The 15,000-nt window shown below is 39.1% G+C and overlaps 1 protein-coding gene across 2 annotated transcripts in view; it reads right to left on the bottom strand.

The window, feature by feature from the left end:
• The window catches only part of ofd1 (OFD1 centriole and centriolar satellite protein), a 35,947-nt gene that overhangs the window by 18,674 nt on the left and 2,273 nt on the right, over positions 1 to 15,000 (bottom strand). For both annotated transcript variants that reach the window (XM_056237686.1, XM_056237687.1), the window contains exons 2-12: positions 13,601 to 13,780; positions 10,318 to 10,386; positions 10,202 to 10,229; positions 7,852 to 7,959; positions 6,655 to 6,791; positions 4,273 to 4,446; positions 3,338 to 3,444; positions 1,539 to 1,658; positions 1,389 to 1,462; positions 1,205 to 1,296; positions 220 to 409 (exon numbers count right to left, since the gene is read on the bottom strand). In XM_056237686.1, the coding sequence (XP_056093661.1) occupies positions 220 to 409; positions 1,205 to 1,296; positions 1,389 to 1,462; positions 1,539 to 1,658; positions 3,338 to 3,444; positions 4,273 to 4,446; positions 6,655 to 6,791; positions 7,852 to 7,959; positions 10,202 to 10,229; positions 10,318 to 10,386; positions 13,601 to 13,780 (1,279 nt within the window). The remainder of the gene's footprint in view (positions 1 to 219; positions 410 to 1,204; positions 1,297 to 1,388; positions 1,463 to 1,538; positions 1,659 to 3,337; positions 3,445 to 4,272; positions 4,447 to 6,654; positions 6,792 to 7,851; positions 7,960 to 10,201; positions 10,230 to 10,317; positions 10,387 to 13,600; positions 13,781 to 15,000) is intronic.

Raw genomic sequence — 15,000 nt, 5'->3', positions numbered from 1 at the left:
ATATATTCATATAGAGAACAGCTGATTTACACTGGAGTAATATTACACTGTTTTACTGTATTTAATAAATGCAGCTTTGATGAGCAGAAGAGTCTCTCAGAAACAGTTTAATCTCAGGTGGTTGGAGGCGTGTTGCTCCTGTAATGAGTGCACTGTGATTGACAGCCTCCAGCAGAACTCGGATATGGCCCAGGATTGATGAAGGAAGAGGAGGAACACCTTGTGTGAGTCGCAGGTTCTCCTGCTGTTTCTCCTCCAGCTGGAGTTTCATCAGTCTGATGTGAGTCTGCAGTTCGTGTGTTTCCTTCTTCAGCGCTGAATAATCCCTCATGTTGTCCAGTTTCTCTCGCATCAGCTCGTTCTCTCGGGTCAGGAGAGACGCCTGCGATCGGCCCGACTCCAGCTCCATCTGCGGGAATGTGTTGAACAAACATATGTGACCTAACCTAACGCTGGACCACAGAACCAGTCACATGCCCCAGTGTTGGGTGTTCAAGTAACTGGAGTTAGGTAACAAGCAAAATTATCTGCCAATGGGGTCAGAAAAATAACGTTAATTCAAATGGAAAACAAGATTATTTTTTCTTACCCAATTGGAAGATCATTTTGCTTGTTTTAAGCAAAAACTCACTTCATTTAAAAATGTTTTATCAGAAACCAAGAATTATTTTTTAGATATTTGGACTGTAAACAATACAAAAATACTACGTAAGAAAAGCATTTTTTTTGTGGCAATAGTCAATAGAATGGGTCAGAATTATTGATTTTTCTTTTATGCCAAAAATCATTAGGATATTAAGTAAAGATCATGTTCAATGAAGATATTTTGTACATTTCCTACCAAAAATATATAAAAAAATATTTCTGTGAGTGAATGCAGCACAATCGCCAACATAAATGACAACTTTAAAGGAGATTTTCTCAATGTTTAGATTTTTTTTGCACCTCAGATTCCAGATGTTCAATAGTCATATCTCGGCTAAATAGTGTGATATCCTAACAATCCAAACATCAATGGAAAGCTTATTTATCCAGCTTCCAGATGATGTGGTTTTGTGGTCCAGGGTCACACATGGGAAAGAACAGCATATTATTTCTGCGAATAGACCGTTTGTAAAGGTCTATAGGAGCACCAGCACATCAGAAGATCCATGCTCATCACTGTCTGTGGTCCGGATGAATCATGGGATCAGATCTGCTTTACCTGCAGACGCTCGACTTCTGATACGCGTCTCTCGTGCTCTTCTGCTTTTGCACCGATATTAGCAGATTCCTTCTGCAGACGAAGCGTTTCTGCTGCGAACGGGATTATAAGACCGTTCATTATCAATAAATCTACTGTACAGATCAATAACATACAACAACGGTAAACGATGATCCTTCAATACCTTGAATCCTTTCCTCTTGTTCTGTGAGTGTGTCCGTTCTCCTGGTGTAATCCTCCTTCAGCTCCAGCTGATATCTGAAACACAGCAGCTCACCATCACATCTACTATCAGGGCCCTATATGAGTGAGGTGATGTCTGATCTCTGCTTACTTCAGGATCTCGCTCTTCAGTCTCTGCTGGAATGAGTCTTCCAGGCTCTTCACACACAGCTCTCTCCTCCTCAGGAGATCCTCCACGCTCTTCTGCTTCTCCTCCTGCAGCTTACAGCTTCTGAGGCGCTCAACAGATCACACACAGTCAAAGCACTGTCTGCTCACACACCTTCAACATTATCACAGTTTATTCGCTATAGTTTAGAAATATGAGCAGAACTCAGTGGATATTTGACTGGTTTTGTCCGTCCTTCTGTTAGACTCTCACACATGAATTATGTTGAATATCTGTCAGCTGTTAAATTTAACTCCACAATTAGATAATACCAGTTTAGCTCAACCAGTGACCAAGCAATGCTTCATGTTGTTCAGTGTGTGTGTAAAAAGAGCATTAGCAATTACAGAAAACACACTGAAGAAAACATGATCAGCTCAAAGTGGAGGAATCATTTGTGTTTATTAATGTCACTGGTAGTCACTGTATGAAGAGTTATTGGGTATAATATCTCACAGTTTACTTTATTCTGCTCTCCTCACTCACATAAATGAACTAAAGTGTCCTACACACACTAGTGAAACATATCAAAAATGATATCTGGTGTGTGAATGAGTGTTGGATTGACTGTAAGAGATTCCATGATACTATAAACAAGAAATTCCCAGGTAAAGAATAGTTAAAGAGCTTATGAAGCACACTGTCACCCTCAGAACTTGATTGACAGTAGTGTTAATCAAAATAGCATTTATTAATATTCTGAATTATAATTTTTTTGGTAGCCCTTTACTTTGCCTTTATGTTTAATGTTTTATAAAGGTATTCATAATATTTGTGCATTATATATTTTCATAAATAATTGTAAGCAAAGTTAAAATGCATTATAATATTTGCAGACAGAAATTGGTTGTTTGTCATGTGTTTTAATGAATTATACTAAAGGCCTAACAATATACAGATCGGTATTATAACTGTGGTTACAATTATTCATTAAATCATGCAACGCATTATAAGGTGCACAATTCATGCATTAAAATACTTTCAGAATGCATTATATATACAGGCTTTACGTAAAGCGGTACCATTTTTTATTTGTATATTTTCAGTTTTCATTTTAGAGTAATTTTATGTTTAATTTTTAACGTGCATTTTTAATTATTAATTATTTGTTTTACTCTAGTATTATTAGCACTTAAATTTGACATATTTAACCTTAACTTTAAGTTTTTCCTCTAATATTTCAGCTTTTAATAACTTAAAATCGGCTTTGTTTCAATTACTCTTTTTTTTTTTAAATAGCTTTAGTTTTAGTTTAGTTATTTACTAGTTTACTAATTTTTTACTAAGGTAATTTCAAAATGATTTATAGATTTGAGCCTATATGCAGCCATTGAGCACTACAGTCATCTAGTGGCTATTGATATTTGTGCTTTTTTGTTATTTTTATACCAACATATGTCATCAGATGTCACCTAAGTCACCAAATGTTTAGGTTTTGGGCTGTCTGGACTTAATGGAATGTTTTTATTTTTACTGAAGTAAAATAAATATTAAATATAACATAAAAATAACCATATTTTACTTTAAAAAATTTGGTAAATAAAAAAACAACAACTCAAAAATAACAAAAAAAAATTGCATAAATTGATAGATTTTATTTTATCGAAGATGGTGATATGATATTTATTTATTTTTAAAGAAAACATTGTGATCACACCTGAGACGTTGGTGTTCACGTGTGCACGGAGGAGCAGTTAGCGCCGCCGAGGGTGATTCCTGCTGGTGTAAAGGGCTGGACTCACTTGTCGAAGGCCTGGATCCGGAGCTTCAGCTGCATCTCTCCGCTGCGCACACACTCCATCTCTCTCAGCACAGCTTGTCTCTGAGCATAAAGATCCTTTTCCTCTGTCTGGATCGGGACAGGTTCATCCAAACGGGGAGCATTGAAGGATTAGCATCTGGTTTGTATTGACTTGCTGACATTAGTGCTAGTGCTGGGCGGTATACCGGTTCATACCCAATACCAGTGTTTATTTTTGTTATGTACGTCGCTTTAACAACGATATGAACGCGGCGCGACACCGTTTAAAATGGGTCTTTTCACTTTTGCACGGGTGAAGCACAGATGTGTGTGACTGGAATATGGATCGGTTAAACTATAATTAATAGCTTTAAAATTATATCACAGTGTTTCCCATACATTGGTTCACAATATCAACACTGCCTTTTGGAAAATCTATTTGTGGTTGTCATTGACATCGTTGAACAAACATGAGCACTGCACGTTTCAAAGGAAAAACGCGGCGCGGGTGTTTTTATATGAATGTTTCTGAAGCGAACTGACGGCCTTTAGAGAAGTTTCTGTTATTTCAATTGAATCTCTCTTTATGTTTCCTGATAAAGCAGCTTTTATGTGCTGGTTTGTGTACATCCGTTACCGGGGACACCGCAGTTTCTGCCGCTCCTACAGCGCCTCCTGCTGGACCTCTTTATAAACACTGCAAACCTGTATTGATACTAGTGTGGATTTTCTCTACAATATTCACTCATGCCAGTAAAATAGGGCATTCTGAGTGAATCTACTGCAGTATTTCCTCTCTCAATCAGTAGAGAATGTGGTTAACACCCAGTCATGCTTGACAAAATAATAATACCGTCAATTTAGAAAAATACGGTGATATGTATTTTCGGTGGTACCGCCCCGCACTCATTAGTTGTGTATGTTTGATGACTGCACCTCCTGTTGTCGGTGTAATCGCTCGATGGCGTTCTTCTCTCGACTCATCAGAGCCTCAGACTTCAGCTCATGCGTTCTCTCCATGTCTCGTCTCAGCTCCAGGATCTCTCTTCGAGAAGCCTCTTTCTCCTCGCGCTTCACCTTCGCCATCTCCACCTCCATGAAGTGCTGCATCTGCAGGAGACAGGGAAACAGCTCTATTACGGAGAGTTCTACACTGCAAAACATGCTTTTCTTACTCCATTGGCAGATAGTTTCGTGGTTGTTTTAAGCAACAACTCTCTTAATTTTGATTTATTACCTCAGAAAACAAGAGACAATATATTATGGCATTTTACTACTTTAGTAAATGCATCTTGGTTTAAGCATTTTTAGATATTTGGACTGGAAACAAGACAAAAATACTGAGTAAAAAAAGCATTTTTTGCAGCGTATGAACTCAGTTCTAGGAACGAGCCCCAAGGGTGTTTCCCCGAGAACTGATGGTTCCCTCAGGAACGTTCTCCTGGTTGCGTTCGCACCGCCAGTAGGAACTCTGAAGCGACGTAAGACACGCTTGTTGTTGCAACCCAGTGTTTGGGTACTTTTTGTGTTACCCAGATCCTGGGTCAGACGTAACAACCCAGTGTTTGATTAGTTTTTGTGTTACCCAGATCCTGAGTCAGACGTAACAACCCAGTGTTTGGGTAGTTTTAGTGTAACCCAGTGTTTGGGTAGTTTTTGTGTTACCCAGATCCTGGGTCAGACGTGACAACCCAGTGTTTGGGTAGTTTTTGTGTAACCCAGATCCTGGGTCAGACGTAACAACCCAGTGTTTGGGTAGTTTTAGTGTAACCCAGATCCTGGGTCAGACGTAACAACCCAGTGTTTGGGTAGTTTTAGTGTAACCCAGTGTTTGGGTAGTTTTTGTGTTACCCAGATCCTGGGTCAGACGTGACAACCCAGTGTTTGATTAGTTTTTGTGTTACCCAGATCCTGAGTCAGACGTAACAACCCAGTGTTTGGGTAGTTTTAGTGTAACCCAGTGTTTGGGTAGTTTTTGTGTAACCCAGATCCTGGGTCAGACGTAACAACCCAGTGTTTGGGTAGTTTTAGTGTAACCCAGATCCTGGGTCAGACGTAACAACCCAGTGTTTGGGTAGTTTTAGTGTAACCCAGTGTTTGGGTAGTTTTTGTGTTACCCAGATCCTGGGTCAGACGTAACAACCCAGTGTTTGGGTAGTTTTAGTGTAACCCAGATCCTGGGTCAGACGTAACAACCCAGTGTTTGGGTAGTTTTAGTGTAACCCAGTGTTTGGGTAGTTTTTGTGTAACCCAGATCCTGGGTCAGACGTAACAACCCAGTGTTTGGGTAGTTTTAGCATAACCCAGATCCTGGGTCAGACGTAACAACCCAGTGTTTGGGTAGTTTTTGTGTAACCCAGATCCTGGGTCAGACGTAACAACCCAGTGATTGGGTACTTTTTGTGTTACCCAGATCCTGGGTCAGACGTAACAACCCAGTGATTGGGTACTTTTTGTGTTACCCAGATCCTGGGTCAGACGTAACAACCCAGTGTTTGAGTAGTTTTAGTGATGCCCAGATCCTGAGTCAGACGTAACAACCCAGTGTTTGGGTACTTTTTGTGTTACCCAGATCCTGGGTCAGACGTAACAACCCAGTGTTTGGGTAGTTTTAGTGATGCCCAGATCCTGAGTCAGACGTAACAACCCAGTGTTTGAGTAGTTTTTGTGTTACCCAGATCCTGAGTCAGACGTAACAACCCAATGTTTGAGTAGTTTTTGTGTTACCCAGATCCTGAGTCAGACGTAACAACCCAGTGTACGGGTAGTTTTAGTGTAACCCAGTGTTTGGGTAGTTTTTGTGTTACCCAGATCCTGGGTCAGACGTAACAACCCAGTGTTTGGGTAGTTTTAGTGTAACCCAGATCCTGGGTCAGACGTAACAACCCAGTGTTTGGGTAGTTTTAGTGTAACCCAGTGTTTGGGTAGTTTTTGTGTAACCCAGATCCTGGGTCAGACGTAACAACCCAGTGTTTGGGTAGTTTTAGCATAACCCAGATCCTGGGTCAGACGTAACAACCCAGTGTTTGGGTAGTTTTTGTGTAACCCAGATCCTGGGTCAGACGTAACAACTCAGTGATTGGGTACTTTTTGTGTTACCCAGATCCTGGGTCAGACGTAACAACCCAGTGATTGGGTACTTTTTGTGTTACCCAGATCCTGGGTCAGACGTAACAACCCAGTGTTTGGGTACTTTTTGTGTTACCCAGATCCTGGGTCAGACGTAACAACCCAGTGTTTGGGTAGTTTTAGTGATGCCCAGATCCTGAGTCAGACGTAACAACCCAGTGTTTGGGTTGGTTTTGTGTTCTTGCAGACCTTTGCGTTGAGCTCGAGCTGTGCCTGCTCCTGGATCTCCTTCCTAAACTCCGCAAGCTTCGCCTCGATTGACGGCCAGCGCTCTCCTCTGTGACGGAGCACTTCATACTCCTCGTCGATCAGCTGCATCTTCTCAACTTAAAAATACAATAAAAAATACATTAAAAATTGTGAAATATTACTCCAGTGTAAATCAGCTGTTTTCTGTGTAAATATATAGTAAAGTGTAATTTATTCCTGTGATCAAAGCTGAATTTATTTGATAAAAAATACAGTAAAAATTGTTATATTATTAAAATATTATTATTATGAAAAATGAAAGTGCACATATTAGGCTAGTTTATAACATTTAATATCACAGAACATATTGGAATCATCTGACTTTTTTTGCATCTTCAGGGTAGATTTTTGGAGGAAAATCTGCTAAAAATGGTTAAATATGGTAAAATGTGGAAAAATATAATTAATTTGTCCTCAGTGAGGAAACATAACATACATAACACAAACACATATTACAAACAAACTTATGACACAATAACACTTAAGTACAGAGAATCACAAGACAAACACAATGGCATGAAGTTTCACTCGCACATTAAACAAGGATTATTTAATTACTTTTATAAATATATATAAATGTTTAAGAGCTGAAATCTTTACTATTGCAGACACTTTTTTTGAAAGCCAAAATGTTTAAAGTCCCCCTGTGGTGAGAATCCAGCGTTTAATGTTGTTTATGTGTCTATGTGGTGTTATTAATACGCTTAAAGCATGTGTAAGTTCATAAGTCGACAGCATTGCTGAGTATTTCCTCCTTAAAACTGCAGTGAACCAAAGACAGTCTCAAAAACACGGTTTGAAATCGCTGGTGTTTCTGACGTCACAAACGACCTTGTAACCAATCAGATCAACGTGTGATCGTCAACCAGTGGATCTCTGAGCTGAGGGAGTGAGTGGAGGCGGGGTTCATTTGCATATTCATAGAACCGCGCATACTAAATGAGGCAAGGGTGTCGAGTTACATTCAAGATATTTTAAGGCATGAAGAAGGAAAAAAACTTTTAAATATGTCATTTTGGTGATCAAAGATGAGTTTTAAGGGATAAAATGATTGACTACAGGAGGACTTGAAGAAATGAACGCTCTACACGAGGAACATGTAATTCAGTGTGAGACATGACGGATGTGAAGGCTTACCCAGAGACTCCTTATGCGCAGATATAGAGGTGGTTTGGGTCGACGTGTCACAGCAGTTTCTGTAAGTGTGCCGGTCCGTCAGCTCCGTGAAGAGGCTCATCAGGAAACCTGTCGGGTTACACAACATTCATCACAGAGAGCAGATGCTGGAACAACGCATTTAGTGAAACACTATCCACAACCTGTTTACTGCAGTCCTCTGTGAAGCTTGTGTACGCCACAGAATAAAACATTTTAAGATAATTGCGACTTTTTTCTCACAATCCTGACTTTTTATCTCAGAATAGCGTTATATAAAGTCGCAATCGTGTTATAAAGTCCAATTCTAAAGAAAAAAAGACACTTTTTATCCACTTTTTATCCAATTGCGAATTTATCTCTCACAATTCTGACTTTATAACACACAATTGTAACTTTATAACATGCAATTGCGACTTTATATAACGCAATTTTTACTTTATATAACGCAATTCTGACTTTATATAACGCAATTCTGACTTTATATAACGCAATTCTGACTTTATATCACGCAATTGCAACTTTATATAACGCAATTCTGACTTTATATCACGCAATTGCAACTTTATATAACGCAATTTTTACTTTATATAACGCAATTGTGACTTTATATCACGCAATTGCAACTTTATATCTCGCAATTCGGACTTTATATAACGCAATTGTGACTTTATATCACGCAATTGTGACTTTATATCACGCAATTCGGACTTTATATAACGCAATTCTGACTTTATATAACGCAATTTTGACTTTATATCACGCAATTCGGACTTTATATCACGCAATTCTGACTTTATATCACGCAATTCTGACTTTATATCACGCAATTCTGACTTTATATCATGCAATTGCACCTTTATATAACGCAATTTTGACTTTATATCACGCAATTCTGACTTTATATAACGCAATTCTGACTTTATATAACGCAATTCTGACTTTATATCATGCAATTCTGACTTTATATCATGCAATTGCGCCTTTATATCACGCAATTCTGACTTTATATCATGCAATTCTGACTTTATATCATGCAATTGCGCCTTTATATCACGCAATTCTGACTTTATATCACGCAATTGCGACTTTACATAACGCAATTCTGACTTTATATCACGCAATTCTGACTTTATATCACGCAATTTTTACTTTATATAACGCAATTTTTACTTTATATCACGCAATTCTGACTTTATATAACGTAATTCTGACTTTATATAACGCAATTGTGACTTTATATAACGCAATTGCGACTTTATATAACACAATTTTGACTTTATATAAAGCAATTTTGACTTTATATCACGCAATTGCAACTTTATATCACGCAATTGCAACTTTATATCACGCAATTCTGACTTTATATAACGCAATTCTGACTTTATATAGCGCAATTCTGACTTTATATAATGCAATTCTAACTTTATATAACGCAATTTTGACACGCAATTTTGACTTTATATAACGCAATTTTGACACGCAATTTTGACTTTATATAATGCAATTGCGACTTTATATAACGCGATTTTGACTTTATATCACGCAATTCTAACTTTATATCATGTAATTCTGAGAATAAAAGTCAGGATTGTGAGAGAAAAAAGTCGCAATTACTTTTTTTATTTTTGACTCTGTGGTGGAAACAAGCTTCCATAGTTCTCTGATGATGTACTGAGTGAGAAAAATTAAGGATGGGATTTTTTTTAACCAAAACACTGAATCAGGAATAGTGTCTACATGACAGGGAAAAATAAGAGGGATTGATTAGGTCATCCGAAAAGGAGAATCATTTTAGAGATGGAGCATGCTTATATATTTTGGAAAAAAAAAGATTAAAAACAATAATGTGGATGTGCAAAGATGAATCGTTTTTAATGTTGTTTGTGTCTATGTGGTGTTATTAATACGCTTAAACCATGTGTAAGTTCATAAGTCGACAGCATTGCTGAGTATTTCCTCCTTAAAACTGCAGTGAACCAAAGACAGTCTCAAAAACACGGTTTGAAATCGCTGGTGTTTCTGACGTCACAAACGACCTTGTAACCAATCAGATCAATGTGTGATCGTCAACCAGTGGATCTCTGAGCTGAGGGAGTGAGTGGAGGCGGGGTTCATTTGCATATTCATAGAGCCACGCATACTAAATGAGGCGAGGGTGTCGAGTTACATTCAAGATATTTTAAGGGATGACGGAAAAAAACGTTTAAATATGTAATTGTGGCGATCAGAGATGAGTTTAAGGGATAAGAAGATGGACTGCAGGGGGACTTTAAGCAAAGTTGTGAAAAAGAAAGATATTTAATTGTATCTGCATCATATCATGACCTACCCGTCTGTCCCGACTGGATATCTGAAACCTGCCGAATGTGAAGAACGAGAAACAGAGGAATGTGTCACAAAACAACAACTGATCCAACAAATATATGAGAGCGTATGTTTGATTACCAGAGCTCTGTATAACGGCGTGTGAGGACTGATCTTCAGGAGCTGCAGAACGTCTCGGCTGGAGAACACCTGCAACTCAAACACAAACAAGATATTACCATATTACACGGGAATACTGGATTCTGATTGGCCAATCACACATCCAGCGGTAGATTATTCCCAGATAACAGCAGAAACACAGAAACACACACTCCTCCGGTCACTGAAGACATCAGCGCTACACACTCCCTAGGAACGGCTTTTCTTCATGGAAGTTTTGCGTTTGGTGAGTTAATAAAATATTAAAACTCAGTCGAATCAATATATTCTGTAGAGTTATTCAATTATGCCATCCAGTATCGAGGACTTGCTCTCTCTCGTTTCTACGGTGGCCGAGAGAGCTCAACGCGCTGCAACTGAAGAAAACACATGCAAATACAAAAAAACACATGCAAATAAAATAAAACGCATGCAAATAGAAAAAAACGCGTGCAAATAAAAAAAAACACCCGCAAATTAAGAAAACATCTTCATCAGTTTCACAACACACGTGTGCTCCAAATACTCACAACACCACCAAATACAAACGCGCTGCAAAAGCTCACAACACAAATACAGAAAACGCGCTGCAAATAACACAGAGCACAACGGAAATGTTTACAGAGGAACCAAATAAGTGACGAACCCGGCTGGGACGTGCTGGAATAGATATCCATAAATCTATGCGTGCTGGTGCTTACAGCTTAAAATTATACTTTATTTATTTATTTGTGCAAAACATACAGAGATTACATTTTTTTATGACATACAACTTGTATACAATGTACAAAATGTATTAACAATTTGTTAAATGTCATCAGAATACAAATGAGAAAAGAACAATGAGCTGGAAACTAAAATAAATAAATAAAAAAGATAAAGAAGAAAATCATTAAGGAAAGATATTTATCTATACATCAGTTACACTGTACAAATTGTTTCATGTTATTACATTTTCATAAAGAAAAGTTTCGTAAGAAATGTTAGGTAATGTAGGGTCCAACATTTTAAAGTTGAGACACACAGATATATAACGCATATTTTAAAAGCTTTTTTGTAAACTAAAAATAAAAATGTATTTGCATCCGTTATGTTGACAGCATTATATTTCTGTGGGAACAGCTCTTCAGCTGATGGACGCTGTGCTGCGTTGTCATGGGAACATCCCAGGTGAAAATAATGAGGAAAAATTAATTTCAATTTCAATTTTATTAATGGATAGCCCCTTGAGATGCAACATCTCATTTCAAGAGTGTCCATACATATAGACATAAAACTATATGTATGGACGCATAGATTTATGGATATCTATTCCAGCACGTCCCAGCCGGGTTCGTCACTTATTTGGTTCCTCTGGAAACATTTCCGCTGTGCTCTGTGTTATTTGCAGCGCGTTTTCTGTATTTGTGTTGTGAGCTTTTGCAGCGCGTTTGTATTTGGTGGTGTTGTGAGTATTTGGAGCACACGTGTGTTGTGAAACTGATGAAGATGTTTTCTTAATTTGCGGGTGTTTTTTTTTATTTGCACGCGTTTTTTTCTATTTGCATGTGTTTTCTTCAGTTGCAGCGCGTTGAGCTCTCTCGGCCACCGTACGTTTCACACAAACGCAGCGGCGGCCATTTTGTGTCTATTGTTTTGTTCACTGTTGGATTATAAGATACAAACAGGTGCGATTATAAAACAGTTTAATCTGAAATCAATATCTCTGATCTCCATTATTATTTATGTGTTGAAATGCTGAGTAATAAGTGTTATGACTGTATACCGTATCTCTACAATGTCCGTCTAGTTTGATCTCGCCGCTGAAACTGCTCTCTCCGCGCAGCTTTGCGTTTAAAGAGATAATACAATATTTAAACTCAGATCAATATTTCATGTCTAATTATTCACTGATGTGCAAGTATTCCTGTAATAAGTGGATAATAAACATCCAGCCGGCTGTTATCTCAGAATAAACCCCTTCAGGTGTGTGTGTGTGTGCGTGTGTGTGTGTTATCTCAGAATAAACCCCCTTCAGGTGTGTGTGTGTGTGTGCGTGTGTGTGTGTTATCTCAGAATAAACCCCCTTCAGGTGTGTGTGTGTGTGTGCGTGTGTGTGTGTTATCTCAGAATAAACCCCCTTCAGGTGTGTGTGTGTGTGTGTGTGTGTGTGTTATCTCAGAATAAACCCCTTCAGGTGTGTGTGTGTGTGTGTGTGTGTGTGTGTGTGTGTGTGATCTCAGAATAAACCCCTTCAGGTGTGTGTGTGTGTGTGTGTGTGTGTGTTATCTCAGAATAAACCCCTTTCAGGTGTGTGTGTGTGTGTGTGTGTGTGTGTGTGTGTGTGTGTGTGTGTGTGTGTGTGTGTGTGTGTGTGTGTGATCTCAGAATAAACCCCTTCAGGTGTGTGTGTGTGTGTGTGTGTGTTATCTCAGAATAAACCCCTTCAGGTGTGTGTGTGTGTGTGTGTGTGTTATCTCAGAATAAACCCCTTCAGGTGTGTGTGTGTGTGTGTGTGTGTGTGTGTGTGTGTGTGTGTGATCTCAGAATAAACCCCTTCAGGTGTGTGTGTGTGTGTGTGTGTGTTATCTCAGAATAAACCCCTTCAGGTGTGTGTGTGTGTGTGTGATCTCAGAATAAACCCCTTCAGGTGTGTGTGTGTGTGTGTGTGTGTTATCTCAGAATAAACCCCTTCAGGTGTATGTGTGTGTGTGTGTGTTATCTCAGAATAAACCCCTTTCAGGTGTGTGTGTGTGTGTGTGTGTGTGTGTGTGTGTGATCTCAGAATAAACCCCTTCAGGTGTGTGTGTGTGTGTGTGTGTGATCTCAGAATAAACCCCTTCAGGTGTATGTGTGTGTGTGTGTGTGTGTGTGTGTGTGTGTGTGTGTGTGTGTGTGTGTGTGTGTGTGTGTGTGTGTGTGTGTGTGTGTGATCTCAGAATAAACCCCTTCAGGTCTGTGTGTGTGTGTGTGATCTCAGAATAAACCCCTTCAGGTCTGTGTGTGTGTGTGTGATCTCAGAATAAACCCCTTCAGGTGTGTGTGTGTGTGTGTGTGTGTGTGTGTGTGTGTGTGTGTGTGTGTGTGTGATCTCAGAATAAACCCCTTCAGGTGTGTGTGTGTGTGTGATCTCAGAATAAACCCCTTCAGGTGTGTGTGTGTGATCTCAGAATAAACCCCTTCAGGTGTGTGTGTTATCTCAGAATAAACCCCTTCAGGTGTGTGTGTGTGTGTGTGTGTGTGTGTGTGTGTGTGTGTGTGTGTGTGTGTGTGTGTGTGTGTTCACCGTGTCTCGGCTCATCCCGCACTCGGGGAGGAAGACGGAGAGTGTGTACTCGTATCCAGCGCTCCGCAGATGATCCGCGACCACACTGTTGCACGCAGTGACCGACACCGAGTGTGTGTGAGGAGCAGCGTCTCCTCTCGGCCGCTGCAGGTCCTGGATCAGCTGATTACGCAGATGCGTCTGCAAAACAGGACACAATCAACTACTGGAGGAGGAAGGTGTGTAACACAGGGTTATACAGGCTTGTGTAGATTGAACATTTACGATTTTGAGTTTTAGGATCAGTGTTTCTCAACCCTGAATGTGACACACTCGTTTCTTGGTGTCACATTCAGGGTTGAAAGCCCAGAAAGAAAGCCCCACCCACAAAAACTGGGTGGGGCTTTCTGGGATAGTCCTAAAATGGTTCAGGTCATACCTAGAAGGGAGAGGTTATTATGTGAGTATAGGAGACTATAAGTCTGAGTGGACATCCATGACATGTGGAGTCCCTCAAGGCTCAATTCTTGCGCCACTCCTATTCAACCTGTACATGCTCCCAATGAGCCAAATAATGAGCCGAATCTCTTACCACAGCTATGCAGACGACACACAGCTCTACTTAGCCCTATCGCCTAACGACTACAGCCCCATTGACTCCTGTGCCAATGCATTGATGAAGTAAACGGTTGGATGTGCCAAAACTTTCTTCAGTTAACCCTCTGGGGTCCTTCATTTCAGAGTCACACTCAGGACCTTCGGGTCCAAATGGGCCGGAAGGGTGGGATTAATATTTATTTTTAAAAAATCATCTTTTTTTTATAATATTTTTTCTTTTCTTTTTTGGTGTTTTGAGATAATTTCAAAAATAAAAATGATTTATAATTAATATTAATGCAATAATTATGACCCATTTTTTCCCCCTTGAATATAATAGAAATTAATTTTTTTTTTTTTTTTTTTTTTTTTTAGCTGTATTTCATTTTAGAGTCAAGCCTAGGCCTCATGAAAGCAATTTTTGAAATGAGATGGATGCCATCTGGTGGACAAACTGAGCATTTTAAAAATTCAAAACCCATATGTAATCTGAATTTATTAGTGTGTATGTGTATAAAAGTGTGTTTGTGTGTGTGTGGATGTGTCTGTTCTGCACTCTTGATGTTTTATAGATTCACCCCTTCACTGTTGTGTGCTTTTTTTCTGGATTGTGGCTGATTTGTATATTGTAAGCACAAAATAACTCTGTATTTTCACATTTTTGCCAATTTCCCATTCATTTCCTATGCGGGTCCATTTGGACCCGAAGGTCCTGAGTGTGACTATTATTTTTACAACCACTTAGACTATTCAAATCCTGTCCCCAATTTTTTTGGGTGTTCATATGGTGTATCAAGTACCAACAAAGTCACCAAATTTCGGTC

The sequence above is a fragment of the Rhinichthys klamathensis genome, unplaced genomic scaffold, assembly GCF_029890125.1.
Source record: "Rhinichthys klamathensis goyatoka isolate OS25496 unplaced genomic scaffold, OSU_Roscu_1.1 h1tg000496l_1, whole genome shotgun sequence".
Taxonomy (NCBI): domain Eukaryota; kingdom Metazoa; phylum Chordata; class Actinopteri; order Cypriniformes; family Leuciscidae; genus Rhinichthys; species Rhinichthys klamathensis.
This window is presented reverse-complemented; position numbering and strand designations above follow the sequence as displayed.